The 18,364-nt window shown below is 33.4% G+C and overlaps 2 protein-coding genes across 3 annotated transcripts; both read left to right on the top strand.

Moving 5' to 3' along the window:
• The first annotated feature begins 3,695 nt into the window (after window positions 1-3,695).
• LOC123217553 (chaperone protein dnaJ A6-like) lies at window positions 3,696-8,159 on the top strand. Of its 2 annotated transcripts, none has more exons than XM_044638634.1 (8): window positions 3,696-4,062; window positions 4,929-5,099; window positions 5,394-5,559; window positions 5,645-5,786; window positions 6,335-6,468; window positions 6,562-6,704; window positions 7,229-7,427; window positions 7,522-8,159. In XM_044638634.1, the coding sequence occupies exons 2-8, from the start codon at window positions 4,950-4,952 to the stop codon at window positions 7,845-7,847; spliced, it is 1,260 nt and encodes a 419-aa protein (XP_044494569.1). In that variant the 5' UTR covers window positions 3,696-4,062; window positions 4,929-4,949; the 3' UTR covers window positions 7,848-8,159. The 2 variants fall into 2 exon arrangements, with proteins under 2 accessions (XP_044494569.1, XP_044494570.1); XM_044638635.1 differs by having other exon boundaries at window positions 3,886-4,026.
• Window positions 8,160-13,255: 5,096 nt separating this feature from the next.
• On the top strand, window positions 13,256-14,317 carry LOC123216254 (ethylene-responsive transcription factor ERF039-like). The gene has a single exon (XM_044636657.1). The coding sequence runs from the start codon at window positions 13,271-13,273 to the stop codon at window positions 14,093-14,095; it is 825 nt and encodes a 274-aa protein (XP_044492592.1). The 5' UTR covers window positions 13,256-13,270; the 3' UTR covers window positions 14,096-14,317.
• The last annotated feature ends 4,047 nt before the right edge of the window (window positions 14,318-18,364 follow it).

Genomic DNA, 18,364 nt, shown 5'->3' with positions numbered 1-18,364 from the left:
CTTTATAGGCCAAAAGACTTCATTTTATCCCCTTAATTTAAAATATTAATAATTATTCAAAAATTAAATTTTAAAAAGTAATTTTTTCCCTACCTAGAGTCTAATTTCGTTGGTAAATTCCCAGTCAATGATGGTCTATCTCTCTCCTTCTGGTACTCAATATTAGACTGACGATATATGAATTCAACAAAATTCAGATAAAATCCAAACAAAGAGTAGAAACTCTTCATCTAGATCTTTGTTGTCCAAACAAAGTTAGCTTCGTCTAGATAGTCATTATCATTATCCAAATGAAACCGATTTGGTATGGACAACAAGGATCTAAACGAAGAGTTTTGACTTTTCATCTGAATTTTATTTAGATTTCATTGAATCCAGACATCTTCAGTCTAATATTAAACATCGGAGGGAAAGACGATATCAGGAAGGAGAGAGATCAACTATCATCGATCACAAATTCATCAGCGAAATTGAAAACCTTAGATAAATTAAATTTTAAATTTTTAAACAAATTTAAATAAAATTGAAATTAAAATTGATAAATTTTTATTAATATAATAAATGTTTAAGTTTTTACAAATTAAAGGATGAAACTTATGACAAAACAAAGGTCAAAATTATTAAAATTATATTTAATAATTTTTATTATATCTTTATCTATTTCTTTTTTTTTTAGTATTTTAGTACAAAATTCCCTAATAATCTCGGTTCGAGAATCGAGTCTTACTAATTATTAACTTTCCAAAACAATTTCATCAATTTGACGATTAATTATGAAATTCATTTTTTTTTTTTTTTGGGTAATAGTCTGTATTGGTTTGATCGCCCTGTTATTAAAAAAATAAATAGAGTTCATAATTATTCGTTAAATTGTCTAACTAAAAGTTGACTATGAAATCCATATTTCATTTAATCAAAATCATTTGGCGTAGTGGCATGCATGAAAAATATGGCATACCTCATCCATGCAAGAATGCGAAAAAACTAGAATAATATAGAAAACAACGAAACCAAACTTTATTTATTCTTATAATTGGAACAACTTCGAAGGAAAATAAAAATAAAAATAAAACAGGTAAAGTTAATTGTCAGAGCCATGCTGATTCTCTTGCTTCTTCTCGGCCTCAAATTTCTTGCACCAAAGAGGCTTGCCGTCGACCATGAACTTTGTCTGCTTATGTCCATTCAAAATGCCAATGGGTATATAAGACATTTTGAATACCACCTTCCCAAACAACGGCGGCGAGTTCGTATATCTCGGAACCGGCCAGTGCACGTACACCCTTTCCACGCACGGCCCAAATTTGCTGATCATCACAAACACACACAATATAATATTACTAGAATACACATGCATGCAAATGCAGAATTGCAAATCAACTGAACATGATAACAAGTTATACTTGTTGAAAAATCTGATGATCTGGTTCTCAGTGAGGGGATATCCATTGGAAAACGTAAGGAACAGACATCTATCTTCCTCGGGAGCCCTTTCAATGGAAAAATTCCACTCTTTAGCAGAAGGGTTTAACTTGGTCGATGGAGCCTTACTGACTTCAGCAGTTTGGCTTGTTCCCTCTGCAACGGGCGATGTGGGAGTAGGAAGACTAGCTCTTTCAATGGAAGGATTCCACTCTTTAGCATAAGGGTTTAGTTTGGGCGATGGAGCCTTACTGAGTTCAGGAGTTTCGTTGGTTCCCTCTGCAACGGGCGACGTCGGAGTGGAAAAGCTAGTTTTGCTAGATGCAGCGTCCATGATGCTGAGAGAAAAACGAGCCAATTGAGGTCTGTGGATTTTGTACTGTGTACGATGAAGTTAACTTCTGTGTCAACTGTGTATTTCATGAAGTTGAGGCGTATATATACTAAGGAGATTTCAATCATTATGTCGTTTCAGAAATGGCTTAACCAAAAACTTAACCATTACAATGTTTTGCGTCGGTGCAAAGTGTTTTTCTGAAAATTATATGGTGTTCTTGTGTAACTGGATGTTGCATGTAACAGCTTATATTGTCCAATCATATCCTGCCATTTGTCATTACAAAAATCTTACGCTTGTCATTGGACTATTATCAGTTGAAGCGGGTGAATTGTGTTTATGACTTTATGTCCTATCAGAAATGACATAACCAGAAATTTAAAGATTACAATGTTTTGCGCGGGTGCAACGGTTTCGAAGTGTTTTTTCTGAAAATCATGCGTTCTTGTGTGACTGAATCTTACATGTAACTCCTTATATTTCCAATCAGATCCTGCCATTTGTCATAACAAGAATTTGCGTGAATTGTGTCTGGTCAACTCGTTTAAACCGTATGATGTTTTAAACGAGTTGAACCAAACGGTGAATGGATTTCATCTTGTCCACCATAATGACACTGTAAAATCTGTAAGGAAACCGTGTCTCGTGCTCAACTTAATGAACCGGCTTATGGTTTGGAGATGAGAAAGCAGAAATTTTTATGGGTTGTAAAAAGCTCAAATGATGAATCTGCCTATGCTTTGATCTCTTGCCAAACGAATTTTTGAAAAAGCAGATGAAGAGGTCTAGACGTTATATCCTCTTGAGCATCACAGGCTCAAGTTCTTAGCCATGGGTCAGCTGGCGGATTCCTATCGCATTTCGGTTGAAAATTTAGAAGAGCTAAAGCCTCAAGATTTCATTTCAATTTGAGTCTGGAATCATCTTTCTGTGTATAAATGCCCATGTACTCGAGCTTTGAATAATAACCCACTTGAGCTGTGAATTCCTCTTCCAGTCTCACTTCTTCCTCTGAGAGTTATTTGTGTTCTTGTGCCCATTTTCTGCTAAGCCTCATAGCACTGGCAATGATTCGCTTTCTGCCTTCTTCACGAGATGAGTTGAAGTCATTAATCTTAACCACTCGTTTAGTTGCTCTTGTTTTTGACCATCACTGATGTAGATGATGTTGCAAAGGAATTCAATCTTTGACGCTACCTTTTCTTTCCAAGGAGTGCAATGCCTCTTTCACTTGGGTTTAGTGCACCAAGGCTGGATAAGATTGTTTCACGCGAGTAAAGTGACCTCCGTGAACCCATTAAAATTCCAGGGTGCATGCATGCCAGTTCATGGAAAAGATCTTGTGGACTCAGTGAAAGACCTTACGAGTGAAATATACAGATGGTTTCTTGACATCATAAAACGATATGGTTCGGCTGCAGGTTTATATTTTGGTTTATACTTTCACGGATATGAACGAAGAAGCTTTAAAAGCTTGGATGGAGAAAGATGATGAAGAAGAACTCAGTAAGCCACATACCCAATTGGGCCACTCACACTAAGGGCTGCTTCCATCGATCCCGACGATGGGTCTAGGTACAAACACAGAGCAAAAATCGAGTCTTTTTCAGGAAATAATTTGTTGTATCGACTTGATTAATATCAATACTATAGACATATTTTTATCATAAAGTTGAATCAGGTTGAAAATTCGTTATTAATTTTTTGAACAATGTTAAATATACTTATAATATATATTAAATTAGATATAAAAATAAAATTATTATATAATTAAATATTATTTAATTTTTAATTAAAAATCATTCATGTCGTGGATGATAAGCAGATTAGTTTTATTTAATTTTTCTTTTAGCCATACCGATTAGATCCTGTCCCAAAATTCAAGGATATGTTATCTTACAAAATTGATATAAAGAAATGGTATTATCCACCGTTAGTATTTACATCGGACGGACACAATATCTGCTTATGACCTCAGCCCTGATCTTTCTAAGATGAAGTCCCGTCACTTTAATCTCTTCCTTTCTGACGAAGGAATTACTAATTCCAAACCACAAACAATGTACTTTTGCCTATTTTAACTCCACGTGGCAATTGAGTTGTAGTGGAAGTAGGAAACATTTCTCTGGCAAATGTAATACTTTTGATATACGTCGAAGGGGAAGTAAAATTTGTCTGCGTTTTCTGAAGAGGATCGAGAGAAGAGGGTTGAGAGACGATCTCATTCATACTTTCTCTCTTAAGCTTTTTTACTTGGAGCCCTCCAAGTACTTCCTCTTCTCTCTCTCGAACCTTGTTTAGTCGTGAGTATTATCTCTGTGTTTCAAGAATCTCTGCTGTGTCAACTCAGTGTTTTACATTTTCTATCTACATTTTTTGATCTGTTATGTATGGATCTTTCCTTTTGCTTTCTTTCTTTGTTTCTTACCGCTGAGAATGATTGGGATTTTATGCGTTAAATGTATGCGAAGTGTTAATATTTCTTTATGTATATTTTATCTTGTTAGATATTGAAATTAGGGTTTTGTTTGGTCTTTTTAAGTAAGGAATGATTACGATAATTGTGTCACTTTGCTTGTATTTAGTGAATTTGTTTGATATTGTGGATAAAAATTGTGATTTTAGGTTAGGGTTTGGTAGACTCGGGGATTTAGGAGTTCTAATTTAAATTTTTGCAGATTCATGAAAGAAAGAGAATATTTAGGAAATAGCTTAGTCTGCAAACGAGCTGAGCTGAGCTTGCTGTTACTTGGCTTACTGTTCTACGTACAATATCAATAAACCCCTAAAAGTTTAAATCTTGCACATACCCCACTATAATATTACTCCTACAATTTGAATATGGAGGATAGACGATGAATATATATAAGTTACTGGGTTTAATTGTAATTCTTCAAGCCAAGCTTAATTCTCCAAGTCCCAAGCTTGAGCTAGACATATACCCAATCAAGTTGAGCTTGACCCAACACTATTTGGCTTGGCTCTATTGTAGCCCTAAAATAGCTAGTTTGTTGTTTCGCCAACTCCTTATATGCAGAAAGTTAATAAGATGTATACTTGTGGATCAATTTTCTTTTTTAACTTATTGAAGCAAGGAGCACACAATTATATCAGCCTCTGTGGATTATTTTGTTCAGTTTGCTAACTTTTGCTTTTATTTAATATGCAGTATTACTGAGGTGATTCAATCATGTTTGGCCGTGTTCCAAGGAAAAGTGATAACACTAAATATTATGAGGTTCTTGGTGTCTCAAAAAGTGCAAGTCAAGATGAGTTGAAGAAGGCGTATAGAAAAGCTGCTATAAAGAACCATCCTGACAAGGGTGGAGATCCTGAGAAGGTGAGACAGTGCAATCCCTATGTTGTTCCTTGCATGTTATTCTATGGGTTATCATCTTTTGTGATGCCGTATTGCTGTGTGGTTCGGTATGAGTATTCTTTCTTCTACTTAAAGTGTATAGCCGGCAGATATAGATAAGAATGTTTGCTATAATTTGTTTGGTAATAAAATGTTATCCTCGATATCTTTAATGAGTAGAAGTTCTTATGCGAATAAAATTAAAATACTTAAGTGGGTAGGCAAGGACTTGTACCAGTGTTTTTAATTATTATTATCTGCTGTATTCTGGTACAGTTCAAGGAGCTGGCTCAAGCATATGAGGTTCTTAGCGACCCTGAGAAAAGAGAGATTTATGATCAATATGGTGAAGATGCTCTTAAAGAAGGAATGGGAGGAGCTGGGCCTTCGCATAATCCATTTGATATATTTGAATCATTTTTTGGTGGAGGAGCCTTTGGTGGTGAGCAAGCTTGCTGAATATTTTTGTTCCATATCATTCATATTTTCTCTTGGAAAAAATTCTTAAGGGTATTCTGATATTATAGGTGGTGGTAGCTCAAGAGTAAGAAGGCAAAAGCGTGGTGAAGATGTTGTGCATACCCTGAAATGTTCTCTGGAGGAATTGTATAATGGAGCAACAAAGAAACTTTCTCTATCAAGGAATATTCTGTGCCCTAGATGTAAAGGGTAAGTACCTTTTTTGCTGTTCACCTGAACTAGAAAAGGAGAGTTTTGTTTATTGTTGTTTGATATTTAGCTTTTTTCAAAATATCTAGCAATAACTTTACACAACTTTAGTTCTTTCTTGAGCTTTCCTCTTGACATGAGGTAGATATGTGTATTACACATTCATTGCTTTGTTCTTTATAGCCATTTAATTTCCAGTAGTTTCCTTTTCAAGTTCCATGTTAAGTGGTGTTTACCATATGGACTTTCCATTTCATGGTAGTAGTTGGATGTGCAACACTGGTATATTTTTTCATAATGCATGCTTCTCCTGTTTTTGTGTTTCATGATTGTTTATTCATATTAAATCCTTGAAGTAATTTTTTAGGATTAGAGTTATGGGGCTGTTGGCAATGTATTGGGAATTATGATTTTTGAATATTTATATTATGGGCCATGTAGACTTTTTAACTCCCTTGAATGACTTAAACGGCCTTCATACTGCACAACAAACCTGCATACTGCTTCAACGGGACTGATTGTTTTCTCATATACAATGTATATATCAGGAAAGGTTCAAAAAGTGGGACCTCTGGGAAATGTTATGGATGCCAAGGTACCGGAATGAAAATAACAACACGACAGATTGGACTGGGCATGATTCAACAGATGCAACATGTCTGTCCAGAATGCAGAGGCTCAGGTGCTTGACTGTAACATGTTTGTTGCAGTTATTTTTCATAATTTTTGGCACTTGATAATGTCTGTTACTCTAAACTTTTGCTCTTTGGTGCAGGTGAGGTCATCAGTGAAAGAGATAAATGCCAGCACTGTAAAGGAAACAAGATTTCTCAGGAAAAGAAGGTGCTGGAAGTGCATGTGGAGAAGGGAATGCAACATGGCCAAAAAGTTGTGTTTGAGGGGCAAGCTGATGAAGCTGTAAGTAAGATTTTAAATTAAATTTTGATGACCTATGATTAAAATGTTAAATTGTATACTCTTGTTGGAGAAGTGAATTCGCACATTTAGAATTAGGCATAGCATGCTCATCAAACCCTCCAAGATCGATTCTGGATTGCTTTTCTGTTCAGCTGGTGGGTGAGGGTGATCTCATTCCTTGTTGGCCATGGGGAAGTTAGTTCCCTATTGAGTTAAAAACTAGATATGTTAGAAGAAATGAAACACTATACTGATTTTGAGAGTATAGTTAACTGCAATATTAGATTAAGCCTTTTGTTAAATCTTGCTTTCTGATGCACAATGTTGATAAATAGTCTTGCGTATCTCTTGTCTATTTACTTCTCTCATAATTCTTCTTAAGATTTTCCAGGCAGTGTTCTTTTCTTGACTCAGTGGTCGATGACATTTCAAGATGTTGATTTTATTCATTAAATTCCAAATTGCTTTTGAGCATAGAGTTGTACTGAATTGCTTTCTAATATTTTTCATTCCACTCCTTGCAGCCTGATACAATTACAGGTGATATAGTGCTTGTACTGCAACAGAAGGAGCATCCCAGGTTCAATCGTAAGTTTGATGATCTTTATGTAGAACACACCCTCAGTCTCACTGAGGCTCTCTGTGGGTTTCAGTTTGCTTTGATCCATCTTGATGGCAGGCAGCTACTTATCAAATCAAATCCTGGCGAGATCATTAAGCCTGGTATTATTCGGAAACCATTTTGATCGTTATAGTACTATTTGTTCCTTTCTTAATTTCTACTTTTCTCTTTGCTAATTATTTATTTTTATTCCAGGTCAATACAAAGCAATTAACGACGAGGGAATGCCACACCACCAAAGGCCATTCATTAAAGGCAGACTTTACATTCATTTCAATGTGGAGTTTCCAGAGTCAGGGTTTCTTTCTCCAGATCAGTGCCGGACTGTGGAGACTATACTACCCCCAAGAGCAGGCAAGCAATTGTCAGATATGGAGGTGGATGATTGTGAAGAGACCACCTTGCATGATGTCAACATTGAAGATGAGATGAAACGGAAACAGCACCAGCATCATCAGGAGGCATATGATGAAGATGCTGATGAGCCATCAATGCCACGAGTTCAGTGTGCCCAGCAGTAAGGCAAGATATATCGTCTTTTGTGATCACTGACGTGGCAGAGGTTGTCATGTTGGCTTCGCTTTAAAAATCTGCCTTAGTGATGTTGGTTTTTCATATTTTATCATTTGTGTCTGCCCTGCATTTTTGTGTTTTGATTCTTAAAACAGGTTATTTACATTGCGCATTCTACAGTAGTAGGTGATATAGGTGCTATTTCTGATAAATACATAAGTTCAGTTGTTATGTTGTCTCTTATGTTAGGTTGGTGTACTTGGACCAAAGGTTTGAAAAATAGCTATATTTTGAATTATAAAGCTTTGTTGCTTACGAAATTACTTTGCTGTGGCCCTCTGTTTCAAATTTTTGGACCTGACTGAAATATGTCCAATTTTCCTTCATGCTACATACAAGTGTGTCGCCATATTGGAGCTTGCTTTTCGAAGCCTTCTCCAGCAACTTTTTTGGTAATCTCATTGCTAACTCGAGTTTGAGTTGGCTCTTATTTGTTTGAGTTAGACTTAGCTCCGAATCTTCCTCGGACTTAATCAATCTCCTCCTATTCTAATTGAGATCAATTGTCTGGCCTACTAATTCTTGTCATTGTGAAATTTGAAATAACATGATTTCATGCACAAAACGGTTTATTATCATATGATATTATTGAAAAGTTGATTAAGACTCTCTATACCTATAATTTGTGTAAACCTGAAACTTTTAAAATATTCTGTGGTGGGTGCTGTGTTTTAATAAGAAATGGATGGTAAGTTACATCATAAATTATTCGCATCACTCATAATATAGAAGATCATACGGAATAAGACAACTGAAAAGCACATGAAAATAAGTTATCAGGTCATAATCACCTTCATTATTATTTATTGTCTTTATGATGAAAATTCCAAGCTTAATTTCAAAACCAGAGATGTGCAGATTACTAAAGATTAGTGATAGGATTAAGCTGGGCCAAATTTATAAGAACCAATTTGAGATTAATGAATTGAGGTTAAAAAATAATTTAATGTTAGATTTAATCTGATTCGAATTGACTTGTTTCCTGAACTCAAACTTAGCTGATTCAATCCTCAAGTCCAACCCTAGTGTAGATCATTCAGCTTCCAAAATCTTGCCATGCTTTACTTGCTTGTATGAAGGGCAAATAAGTCGTGTTGACAAGGCTATTCAACTAGAATTTCTTCAGGATTAATTATCATGTTGTCAAAATCCTGAAACAAACTACAGAGTTAAAGATCCTGAAATCGCAAAGATTTATAATATTTTCAACGCATTAGTGAGGACAAGCAAAATTTTCTGTTCCGGGAAGCCAAAGGAAGGTTCATTTAGGGTTGGAATTTGAACTAATCATATTCAAATTCAAGTTTGAATTGAATAAATTAAATTCAAATTAAAAATAGGGTTTGTTTTCATAAAATAAGTAGAGTTCGAATCAATTTAAATATTTCAGTTTGAATTAATTTGGATATAATTTAAAATAAAATTATTTTCAAATTGAATTTTAACACCAATTTTTTTGATATCAAATTGACCTTGAATTGATTTTTTTAAATTTAAATTATCTTGAATTCGACCTTTTCAGATTTGTCCTAAATCTAATCTAGCCCTAAGTCCATTGTCTTGGCCATTAGTTGACAATAGAAAGAGAATCTTTGATTAGTTTCCAGATTAGGATAGTTCAGCCCGCTCTTGTGCAAGAAAATGTAGGGTCGACACTAATTATTCTGATTAGAAATTGGCTTTTATATAATTCCAGGAAGAATTATTTAGAAAATTGTCTCATAATCACTGGAGTTGCTCTCAAATCAAGTTTTAACTCGTTGCTGGGTTATGGTTCGTGAAAATAGCATAAAATTAGTTTTTAAAATTTAAAATTTTACACTTATACTTTATTAATATTATTTTATAATTTTAAATATAAAATATAGTTAATAAATATATAAATTATAAGATTTAACTGTAATTTCTTAAATCAAATTACAGTCCATCACTCACTCTAATCTCGAACCGGAATATACAATTGTCAAATTCTAAGCTCTACGGAAGCACAATTCAACTGAGTTGGAGCCAAAAAAATACGTTGAAATGTCTAGTCTGATGAAAATAAATTAAAGTCAGGACTCATCATAATCACATCATTTAGTCATTTTCAGTGTAATTTTCAAGAGGGATCTCGAGGTATGAAAGTTCTCGTTATTATTCGCACTAAATGAGACAAAACACTCCATAGATATGGAAAGTTGAGATCTAGGACCACGTCCGCAGATCGCTTGCCAGCCACTCACAGTTGCAATAAGACAGATAAGTAATTAAGATAACCCTCTACCTTTGTAGCCTTTAACTAGGTGAGGCTGAGGAGCCCAAGAAAACGTGAGAAGAAACAAGAAAAATTGAAGAAGAATCTCTAATGACCTGTTTGATTCTAAGTTCTAACTAACTTGATTTGAACTAGAGTTTGGCTTGTTACATTAATGGTTTGCCATTTATACGGGCGATCACAACTGATGTTATGCTGGTTCAAGTCGGCAATCTTGTGTTTATTTATACACTAAGACACCACGAGTAAGTGACATAAAAACAACTCGTAAACCTGCATAGCCATATCACTCTTTATAATTGCAGGACTTCTACTGTAACTGAAATATATCATGACAATGAAACGGCTTCTCATTCTCTTTTAGTTTCCATTATTGGGATGAAATGAGACAAACTCAAATTAGAAATCTAAGTTATCAACTCCTCAACAAGAGAGAATGGAAATTAGAACAAGTTGCGAAGCATTTAGAGCCCAACGACAGAGATCCATAATGTCCAGTGGCAGTTTAAACTCAAACTCGATCGGGCTGGTGCAGTATAATCCAAGTATTGTCGATGATAATATTGATATAAACAATCAAATCAACCTCAAACTAATTAATAAATTTGAGTCCAACTTATTTGGATGGGATCCACCCTTTCCAGTTACACCCAGTGCGACGGCATATAAAACAAAATTGCAGTGCAAAGACAAACAGTTGGCAGATGATCAATTTCTGAAAATTGCTGGTTTGGAATTGTTTAAATGGTTGGAGAGAAAAATATAAAGGAAAATAAATTGCTGCGTAGTTGACCCATTTTGGCGGAAACCGTGGCGTATAATGGACCTACTACCATGTGCTCCATGTGTATGTCCAATTGTGATATATATTATTGAATAAAATTGTGTGTGCCCTAATTCCCCAATCAGTCTTTTATTTGTTAAACTTTCAACTAATGATGATTAGGAGACTTTCTTTATTCAAAAAACGAATAATGACATATAAGGTTGGGTCTGATTTAAATTAAATTTGAATTTGAATTTTATTTTTTAATAATATTATTTGTTTTATTCAATACCTAATATTTTTGATTAATTTAAAAAAATTTAAGATCAAATCAATTAATATTTAAATTTGATTTAATTCAAATCTAATATGATTTAGATTTATGCATTTGTTTGTACGTTACATCAGTTGTAGTCTTCTCTAATAACAGAACCCACATGCTTCACATTCTAATGGCTGCTTCATAGAAATTGTTGTTTAATTGGTCCCCGTAAGAGTATTAGTAGGACTTGAATTGGTCATTTTGCCTTGTATTATTGAGCCTGACAATATGTGTACTATATGTGTAACGTGTGTGCGTTTGGTGGCATAAGAAATTCATAAATTTAATTACACAAGTAAAGACAAGTGAAGCAGAAGCTAAGGCCAGCCAGGTTAGTTTGACCCATCATTTTTTTTCAACTTGAAGATGACACATCAACCAGCCCAATCTCTATCAAATTTTGTGTTGTGGGTATCCATTTTTTTGGTGTTATATGGAAAACATAATAAGGGAAAAACAATATGTTGATGATGGATTTAAAAAAAAAAAAATCATCTTGGGTGAAAAAGAGATTATTTTGTAATTTGCATTTAATTTGGGACACACACCCTTTATATCTTTTGTATATTTTGACAAATAAACTATGGGAAGGCCCTCCATCCCATTTCCGTGTGAAATTGGTGGTTTATAGAGTGAGCTTACATTATGGCCTACCATTTCTTCAAAACAGTGAAAAAAATATAAGAAAGGCCAAAAGACGTTTCCACCCAAGGCATATTGAAATTTCGAAATATTATTTTTTAATTTTTAAAAATCCAAATAAATACTTATGATTCAAATTCTGTTAAAAATTTCAGTTATGATTAAGAGTAAAATTGTCATTTTAATAATATTATTAAAATATATATAATTTATTAATTTTCTTTCCAAGTTTTAAAAACTCTCAAATTCACCCCTTCCAACAACTTTTACAAGTTTAAAAAATCACCTCTTTTTTTTTTACCTCTAGTAACCATCTTCGACATCAACAACATCCACTTTCCATCTTAAATCATTGTCAATGCCAGTTGTCACATTCCAACCCTTAATTGTTGTCCAAACAATTGTCTGAATGTATCGTCATCCAAACAAATAGTTTGGACGATGAGTCTCCAACTATGAGACGATTCTTCTGATATCAGATGAAGACGAATCATCTTTGTCCAGTCAAAGAGACAAATATTAACTCTTTGTCCAATGGAAACGGCTATCGATGAGAGAAGATTGATCAATCTAAAGGATGGTGGAAAGCCAACTGATGGTTGGAGCTAAGATGTCGTTGGAGGAGAAGAAAAATAAACCTAGGGTGAAAAAGTTAGTTTTTAATATCTATAAGAGAAAATGAGATAAATTTTTAGTTTTTTAAATATTTTTATTAAATAACAATTTCATCCATAATTCTAACTAAGATTTTTAATAGAAATTGACTCATGAATAAGTATTTAAAATTTTAAAAGTTAGAAGATAACATTTTGAGATTTTATTATACTTTGGATGGGATATAGTGTTTTGGCCTATGAGAAATGATGCAGATTTACTGTACAAAATACACTGAAAACAGAAACATTATTCATCATCAATACATGGCTACAGTTTAAATTAACATACACAGGTGCATCTACATTGGAATCTCCAAACCAAAGTAAGGAAGAAATGAATGTAAGGACATGGCTGTAAAAGCATCAATTATTTAATTTTTTCCACGTGGGTAACAATTTAGCTTAACGTAGTCCTCTCCTTTGTGTCATGGACCCCCAACAAGTTTCTTTACGTTCTTTTTCTATTTTTCAAAAAGCAATCTGAGTCGCAGAGTTCTTTTCGCGTCTAATCAAAATTACTTTTTCAATTTAAGTAGGTTTAAATCGATGATACTAAATAAAATAAAACCCCCTAATTCAAGTGTTGACTTCAAAACTATTACAAGCAGTAAATTAAGCCTTTAATTTTACTAGAGACCTTACGTTTGGCACCGCAGTTACACCTGAAGAGCCATCCTTTTTTTTTTTTTTTTTTTTTAAATCCAAATTTCTAGAATCATAAAAGCGCAATGACTTGTAATTTTTTGTGCCAATACACCTATGTGCTTCTTTGGCTTGAAACTGGCTCAGCCTCTATGATGGGAAAACATAACAACATAAACAATATTGGTGCTCATAACCATCAGCACTCATCTTCTTCCACCACAACTTCTTCCTCCACTTCAAGCTCTTCCACCATTACTTCTTCAGTCTCGGATCACAATTCAAAATCTGCTGCTTCTTCAACTTATGTAGCTAAAAAGGCTTCAAGAAAAGCAGAAGATGATGAAACCAGCTATGAAGCTAACAAGAAACTCAAGAGTGACGACAATGGGAGATGTCCCAGTTACAGAGGCGTACGTATGCGTAGTTGGGGCAAATGGGTTTCTGAAATTCGGGAACCAAGAAAGAAATCGAGAATCTGGCTTGGAACTTACCCTACTGCAGAAATGGCAGCTCGAGCCCATGATGTTGCAGCTCTAGCCATCAAAGGCCGTTCAGCTTTCCTCAATTTTCCTGATTTCGTCCATCAACTTCCTCGCCCACTCACGACTTGCCCAAAAGACATCCAAGCTGCCGCAGCCAAAGCCGCCGCCCTCACAGTTCAAGACACAACCCCTTCATATACTCAAACTGAAGTTCAAGGTGACGCCGAACACAGCCAACCTAAGCTTCCTCATGTTTCTCCTTCCACTGATATTGATGACGACACCTTGTTTGACCTGCCTGATCTCTTCATCAATGGCTCTGATCGAAGTGGCGGATTTTGCAATGACTTATCATCAACCTGGCAACTTTGTGCAGCCGATACTGGGTTCCAAGTTGAGGAGCTATTCTTGTGGGAATATCAGTAGAGAATGAGAGCAAATCTCATTCTGACTTCTCACATTTGGTCACTAAAACTGTCTTGCAATCTGTAGCTAACACTATAACAAGATTAAACCCAGTTGGAATCATGTTTGGTTTGTTAATTTTTACCTTTGCTTTATTGATTTGCACTCCTATTTACAATTATTAGATATGAACAATCATCAGGCCGTATATGCACATAATAAATCATGATCTTGTTCCAATTATATGCATTTTTCTTTGAATTTATTTACAAGGTTTTGATGGAGTTTTGAGTGAAAGGTAGTTTCAAACTGAACTCTAATTTGAATTGAGTTCGGTTTGTTTGTCTATCTAATAATAATGTTTATCTTTGTTGACAGTATTATATTTTATTGACAACTTTTTAATAATATTATGTACTAATTTAAATAAATTGGGATTGAATTAGACTTGAATTTAATCCAATTTTTTTTCTTTAAAAGTTTTTTACTTAAAAGTTAACCAGCTTGATGTATATTACTAAAAATCCAGCTTAGATGCTGCAGTTTGATGAAACAAGCTTTATTATGATTTGATTGGCTTTCCAGTATAAAGCTACCTCTCATTGGCCCTTTGGGTTATAATGGTTTTACAAGCTCTTTCACTTTATTGTCTGTCTACCACAAATATAAAAAAGAATAGTACTGCTACTACTTCTTCCAGAGTATTGCAAGAACAAACAAAGGAAGATAATGGTTGACTATTTCAGGCAATATCATCGCTGTGTTCTAGTGACTGCCATATGATTGATCAAGAGAAATTTAAATTGGATTCCCAACTTTGTCTTTCTGGATACACATTTAAATATTTTTTAAAAAATGTATGTTGTCACATAGTAAACCTTGGACACATGATAAAGAAAATTAATTTCTCGATATACAGTAAATACAGATTGTACTTCGATGAAATGCATTTTAACAAAGCAAAGGGTCCTCCCCTCTTCTTGCATTAATTACACTTGGCTGAAGCCACTGTGTATTAGTGATAAGTGACCTCACCATCATTATCTATCTTCTAAAATCTTCTTTTCCTCATCATTTTGGCCACTCATCAATTACTGATTGGCTGCACATTTTAAAATGGACAAATTTTTTAATAATCTCTTTGTCCGCATACATTTCCTCCATCCCTATATACCTAAACATCCCGGCTAATGCTTTGATTATTGTATCTGCCTCTAATAATGCAACTTGTAAAAGTTGTGACAAAACTAGAGACAAATCATGAGTAGTTGATTTTGGAATCTTGTAAAAATTATTACCAACAATTCAAAATATCTCCTTCAAGTGACAGAGTATTAATAGCATTAGAGTATTCTCTTATACCACGATATATCAGTAGTTAGTATTCAATAATACTTATTTATTAATACATGTAATGTTATGTGATTTAAATTTCTCTTTGGCCAAACGTAATTACAACATTGGTGAAGACAATTAATGATTTGAGAACATACATTACACCAACCTTTAAGATAAGAATAGACACAGATAAAATACAGTCTCATCTATTAATTATAAATAAGAAACAAGATTGATTATTTAATACAACTTTCATAATTTTTTCAATATTAAATAACACTTTTATATTATTTTGGAATCATTTTCCGTAATTTCAATAATTACAAGTACTCTCTTACTATGTTAAGGTTATAAAGATATTGATTAAGTCATGTAATTTTGTATTTTATCAAAGGCCAAAAGACTTATTCCAACCCAAGATATAGTAAAATCACAAACTTATATTCGTTAACTTTTAAAAATCTAAATATTCACACATCACTCAACTTCTGTTAGAGTTAATGACAAAATTGTCATTAGACTAGAAATATTTTTAAAAAATATAATTTTATCTTTTTTTTTCTAGGTTAAAAATGAACAATTTTACTCTATCCTCAATTTTTCCAATTTTAAAAAGTGACTTTTTTCTCTCAAATCCTAAGTTTCATTCTTCCCCTCCGACGATAATTCGACTACGACGACTCATCTCCAGAGACCTTTTAACTATGGTGACTTATCTTTGACAATAGTTTCTTTGTCTCCATTGATAAAGAGACAAAGACAACTCTTTGTCTTTGTCAACAAAGATGAAGACATGATTACAAGAGATAAGTAGTCATAGCTGGATGGTCACCAAAGATAAATTATCATAGTTGGATTTGTCACTGGAGAAGGAAGAACGAAGTTAGGGATTTAGGGAGGGGGGGGGGGGGGGGGGGGTGAAGTCACTTTTTAAAAATGAAAAAAATGAAGCTGTGGTGAAATTGTTAGTTTTTAAAACTTAAGAGGAAATATGATAAAATTATCATTTTTTAAATAATGGTTTTGTTTTTGGCCTTAATAAAAAATTCTAATATTAGTTAAACGATAAATAGATATTTGAATTTTTAAAAATTGATGAGTATGAATTTAAGATTTTACTATATCTTGAGTGAGAATAAGTCTTTTGGCCTTTATCAAAATGGTTGCAAATAAAATTTTAGCCTTCACTAATATAAACTTAAGACAATGGTTAGAATAAGGGGGAAGACATGCTCCTCTAGCATTCAATTAGTAGTTTAATAGCATTGTAAATCAGTTTTCTTTACTGTTAACTGTAACTTTTTGATATTTCCAACCGAATTACGTCAAAAATTGACTGTTTATTTATCTTTTATGTCTCTTTTGAATGTCACTTCATGAAAAATTACTCTTCTTTTATCTTACTATTAATCTTTTTTTTAAACGACCCAAAAAGGAGAGTTACAGTTACACCTCTTGAAAACGACACTTAAATTTATTAATATCAGAGTTAATTATTGAAAACGACACTTAAATTTATTAATATCAGAGTTAATTGTTTGGTCATAGGGGAGACATCTAGACCATAGCTCTAGGACTATTTGGAACTTCTTTCTTTTTATCACATGTGGCTCACATGATATCAGGTTTTGTAAGCCAATATCCAGACAGAGACAACTGTAAATTTTTTATTATTCTTTTGTAATAAAAAAAAAAAAAAAAACATTGCAAAATTCACCTTTACGTTACAGATGTAGTAAAGATATATAGCATCCTCCTGTCTTCTTTAAACTTTTATCATTATTTCTCTTGTAGGTAGTTTTGGTAGGTTTAAGTTTGAATGTATAGTGGCTTTTATGGGATATATATATATATATATATATATATATATTTTACTCTTAAAATTAAAACTTGAGTGGGAAAATGTAAATCAGTCTTGTTATAGATATAAAATTTTGGTCCAAAACGGAGGAGGCTTAAAGTGAAAAAAGAGAAAAAGAATCAAACATTTATTTATTTATTTTTTTCTTTTTTAAGTTGGAAAGCTCGAGAAATGCTTCAATTGCTTTTTCCTCAAATCATAAGATAGTTGTATGCTTTTCATGCTGTTATTCCATTTTTCCTTTACTGCAAGGCAAGGAGACCCTTCTATTATAACCTATATTATATAATTTATTAAAATTAATCCACCTAGATAATTTAATAATAATTTTAAATTAAAATTAGCATTATTTAAAATATATATATATATACTTGACTAGCCCCCCTTCCTGAATGGACCTATCCATCCGAGTGTGCTTTTTTGTTGGATTCAAATATGACAATAAATAACAACCCTACTTCTTTTACAACCCATAAAATCTTAGAATCCTATGTATCAATTGAGCACGTGTTTATTTATTCACACTTCATCTGACTTATGAAAAATTAATTACTATTTTTTCCATCAAAACCCTCTCAAGTCAACACATTGCATAGCCAAACTCTATCGTAATTGGTTCGATAAATTTGTTAACGCATATATGGTTTTGTGTAAAATAACAATATATCTCTAATAATCTAAAGTAAGTTTTGTACAATAAAATAAAATAAAATGGAGATCGATGAGATGAGACTCATAATATATCACATTTTATGACAAGGTGCTCTGATAAATGAAGACTTAAGACAAAGGATTGATTGAATTTGACTTCAGATCATGTAAATCAAGTAAATTAGAATCTACTTACAACTCAAACTGAAACTCCAACTCCACAGCTCAATTTGTGTTTGCTCTTCTAATGATATGATAGTATTCACCCCCATCAATAACCCACTAACAATATTGTGCGCCAACTTAAAATTGAGCTGAGTATTAAAGATTCAAATCAAATTGAAACCAATCTTTGTTCAAACTTTTTTGACTCAAATCCACCCTAGTTGAGATGAGCTGTTACATTACATGTTCTGACCAACAAATCATCATCAAATAAA

This window comes from Mangifera indica, chromosome 5 (assembly GCF_011075055.1).
Source record: "Mangifera indica cultivar Alphonso chromosome 5, CATAS_Mindica_2.1, whole genome shotgun sequence".
Taxonomy (NCBI): Eukaryota; Viridiplantae; Streptophyta; class Magnoliopsida; order Sapindales; family Anacardiaceae; genus Mangifera; species Mangifera indica.
This window is presented reverse-complemented; position numbering and strand designations above follow the sequence as displayed.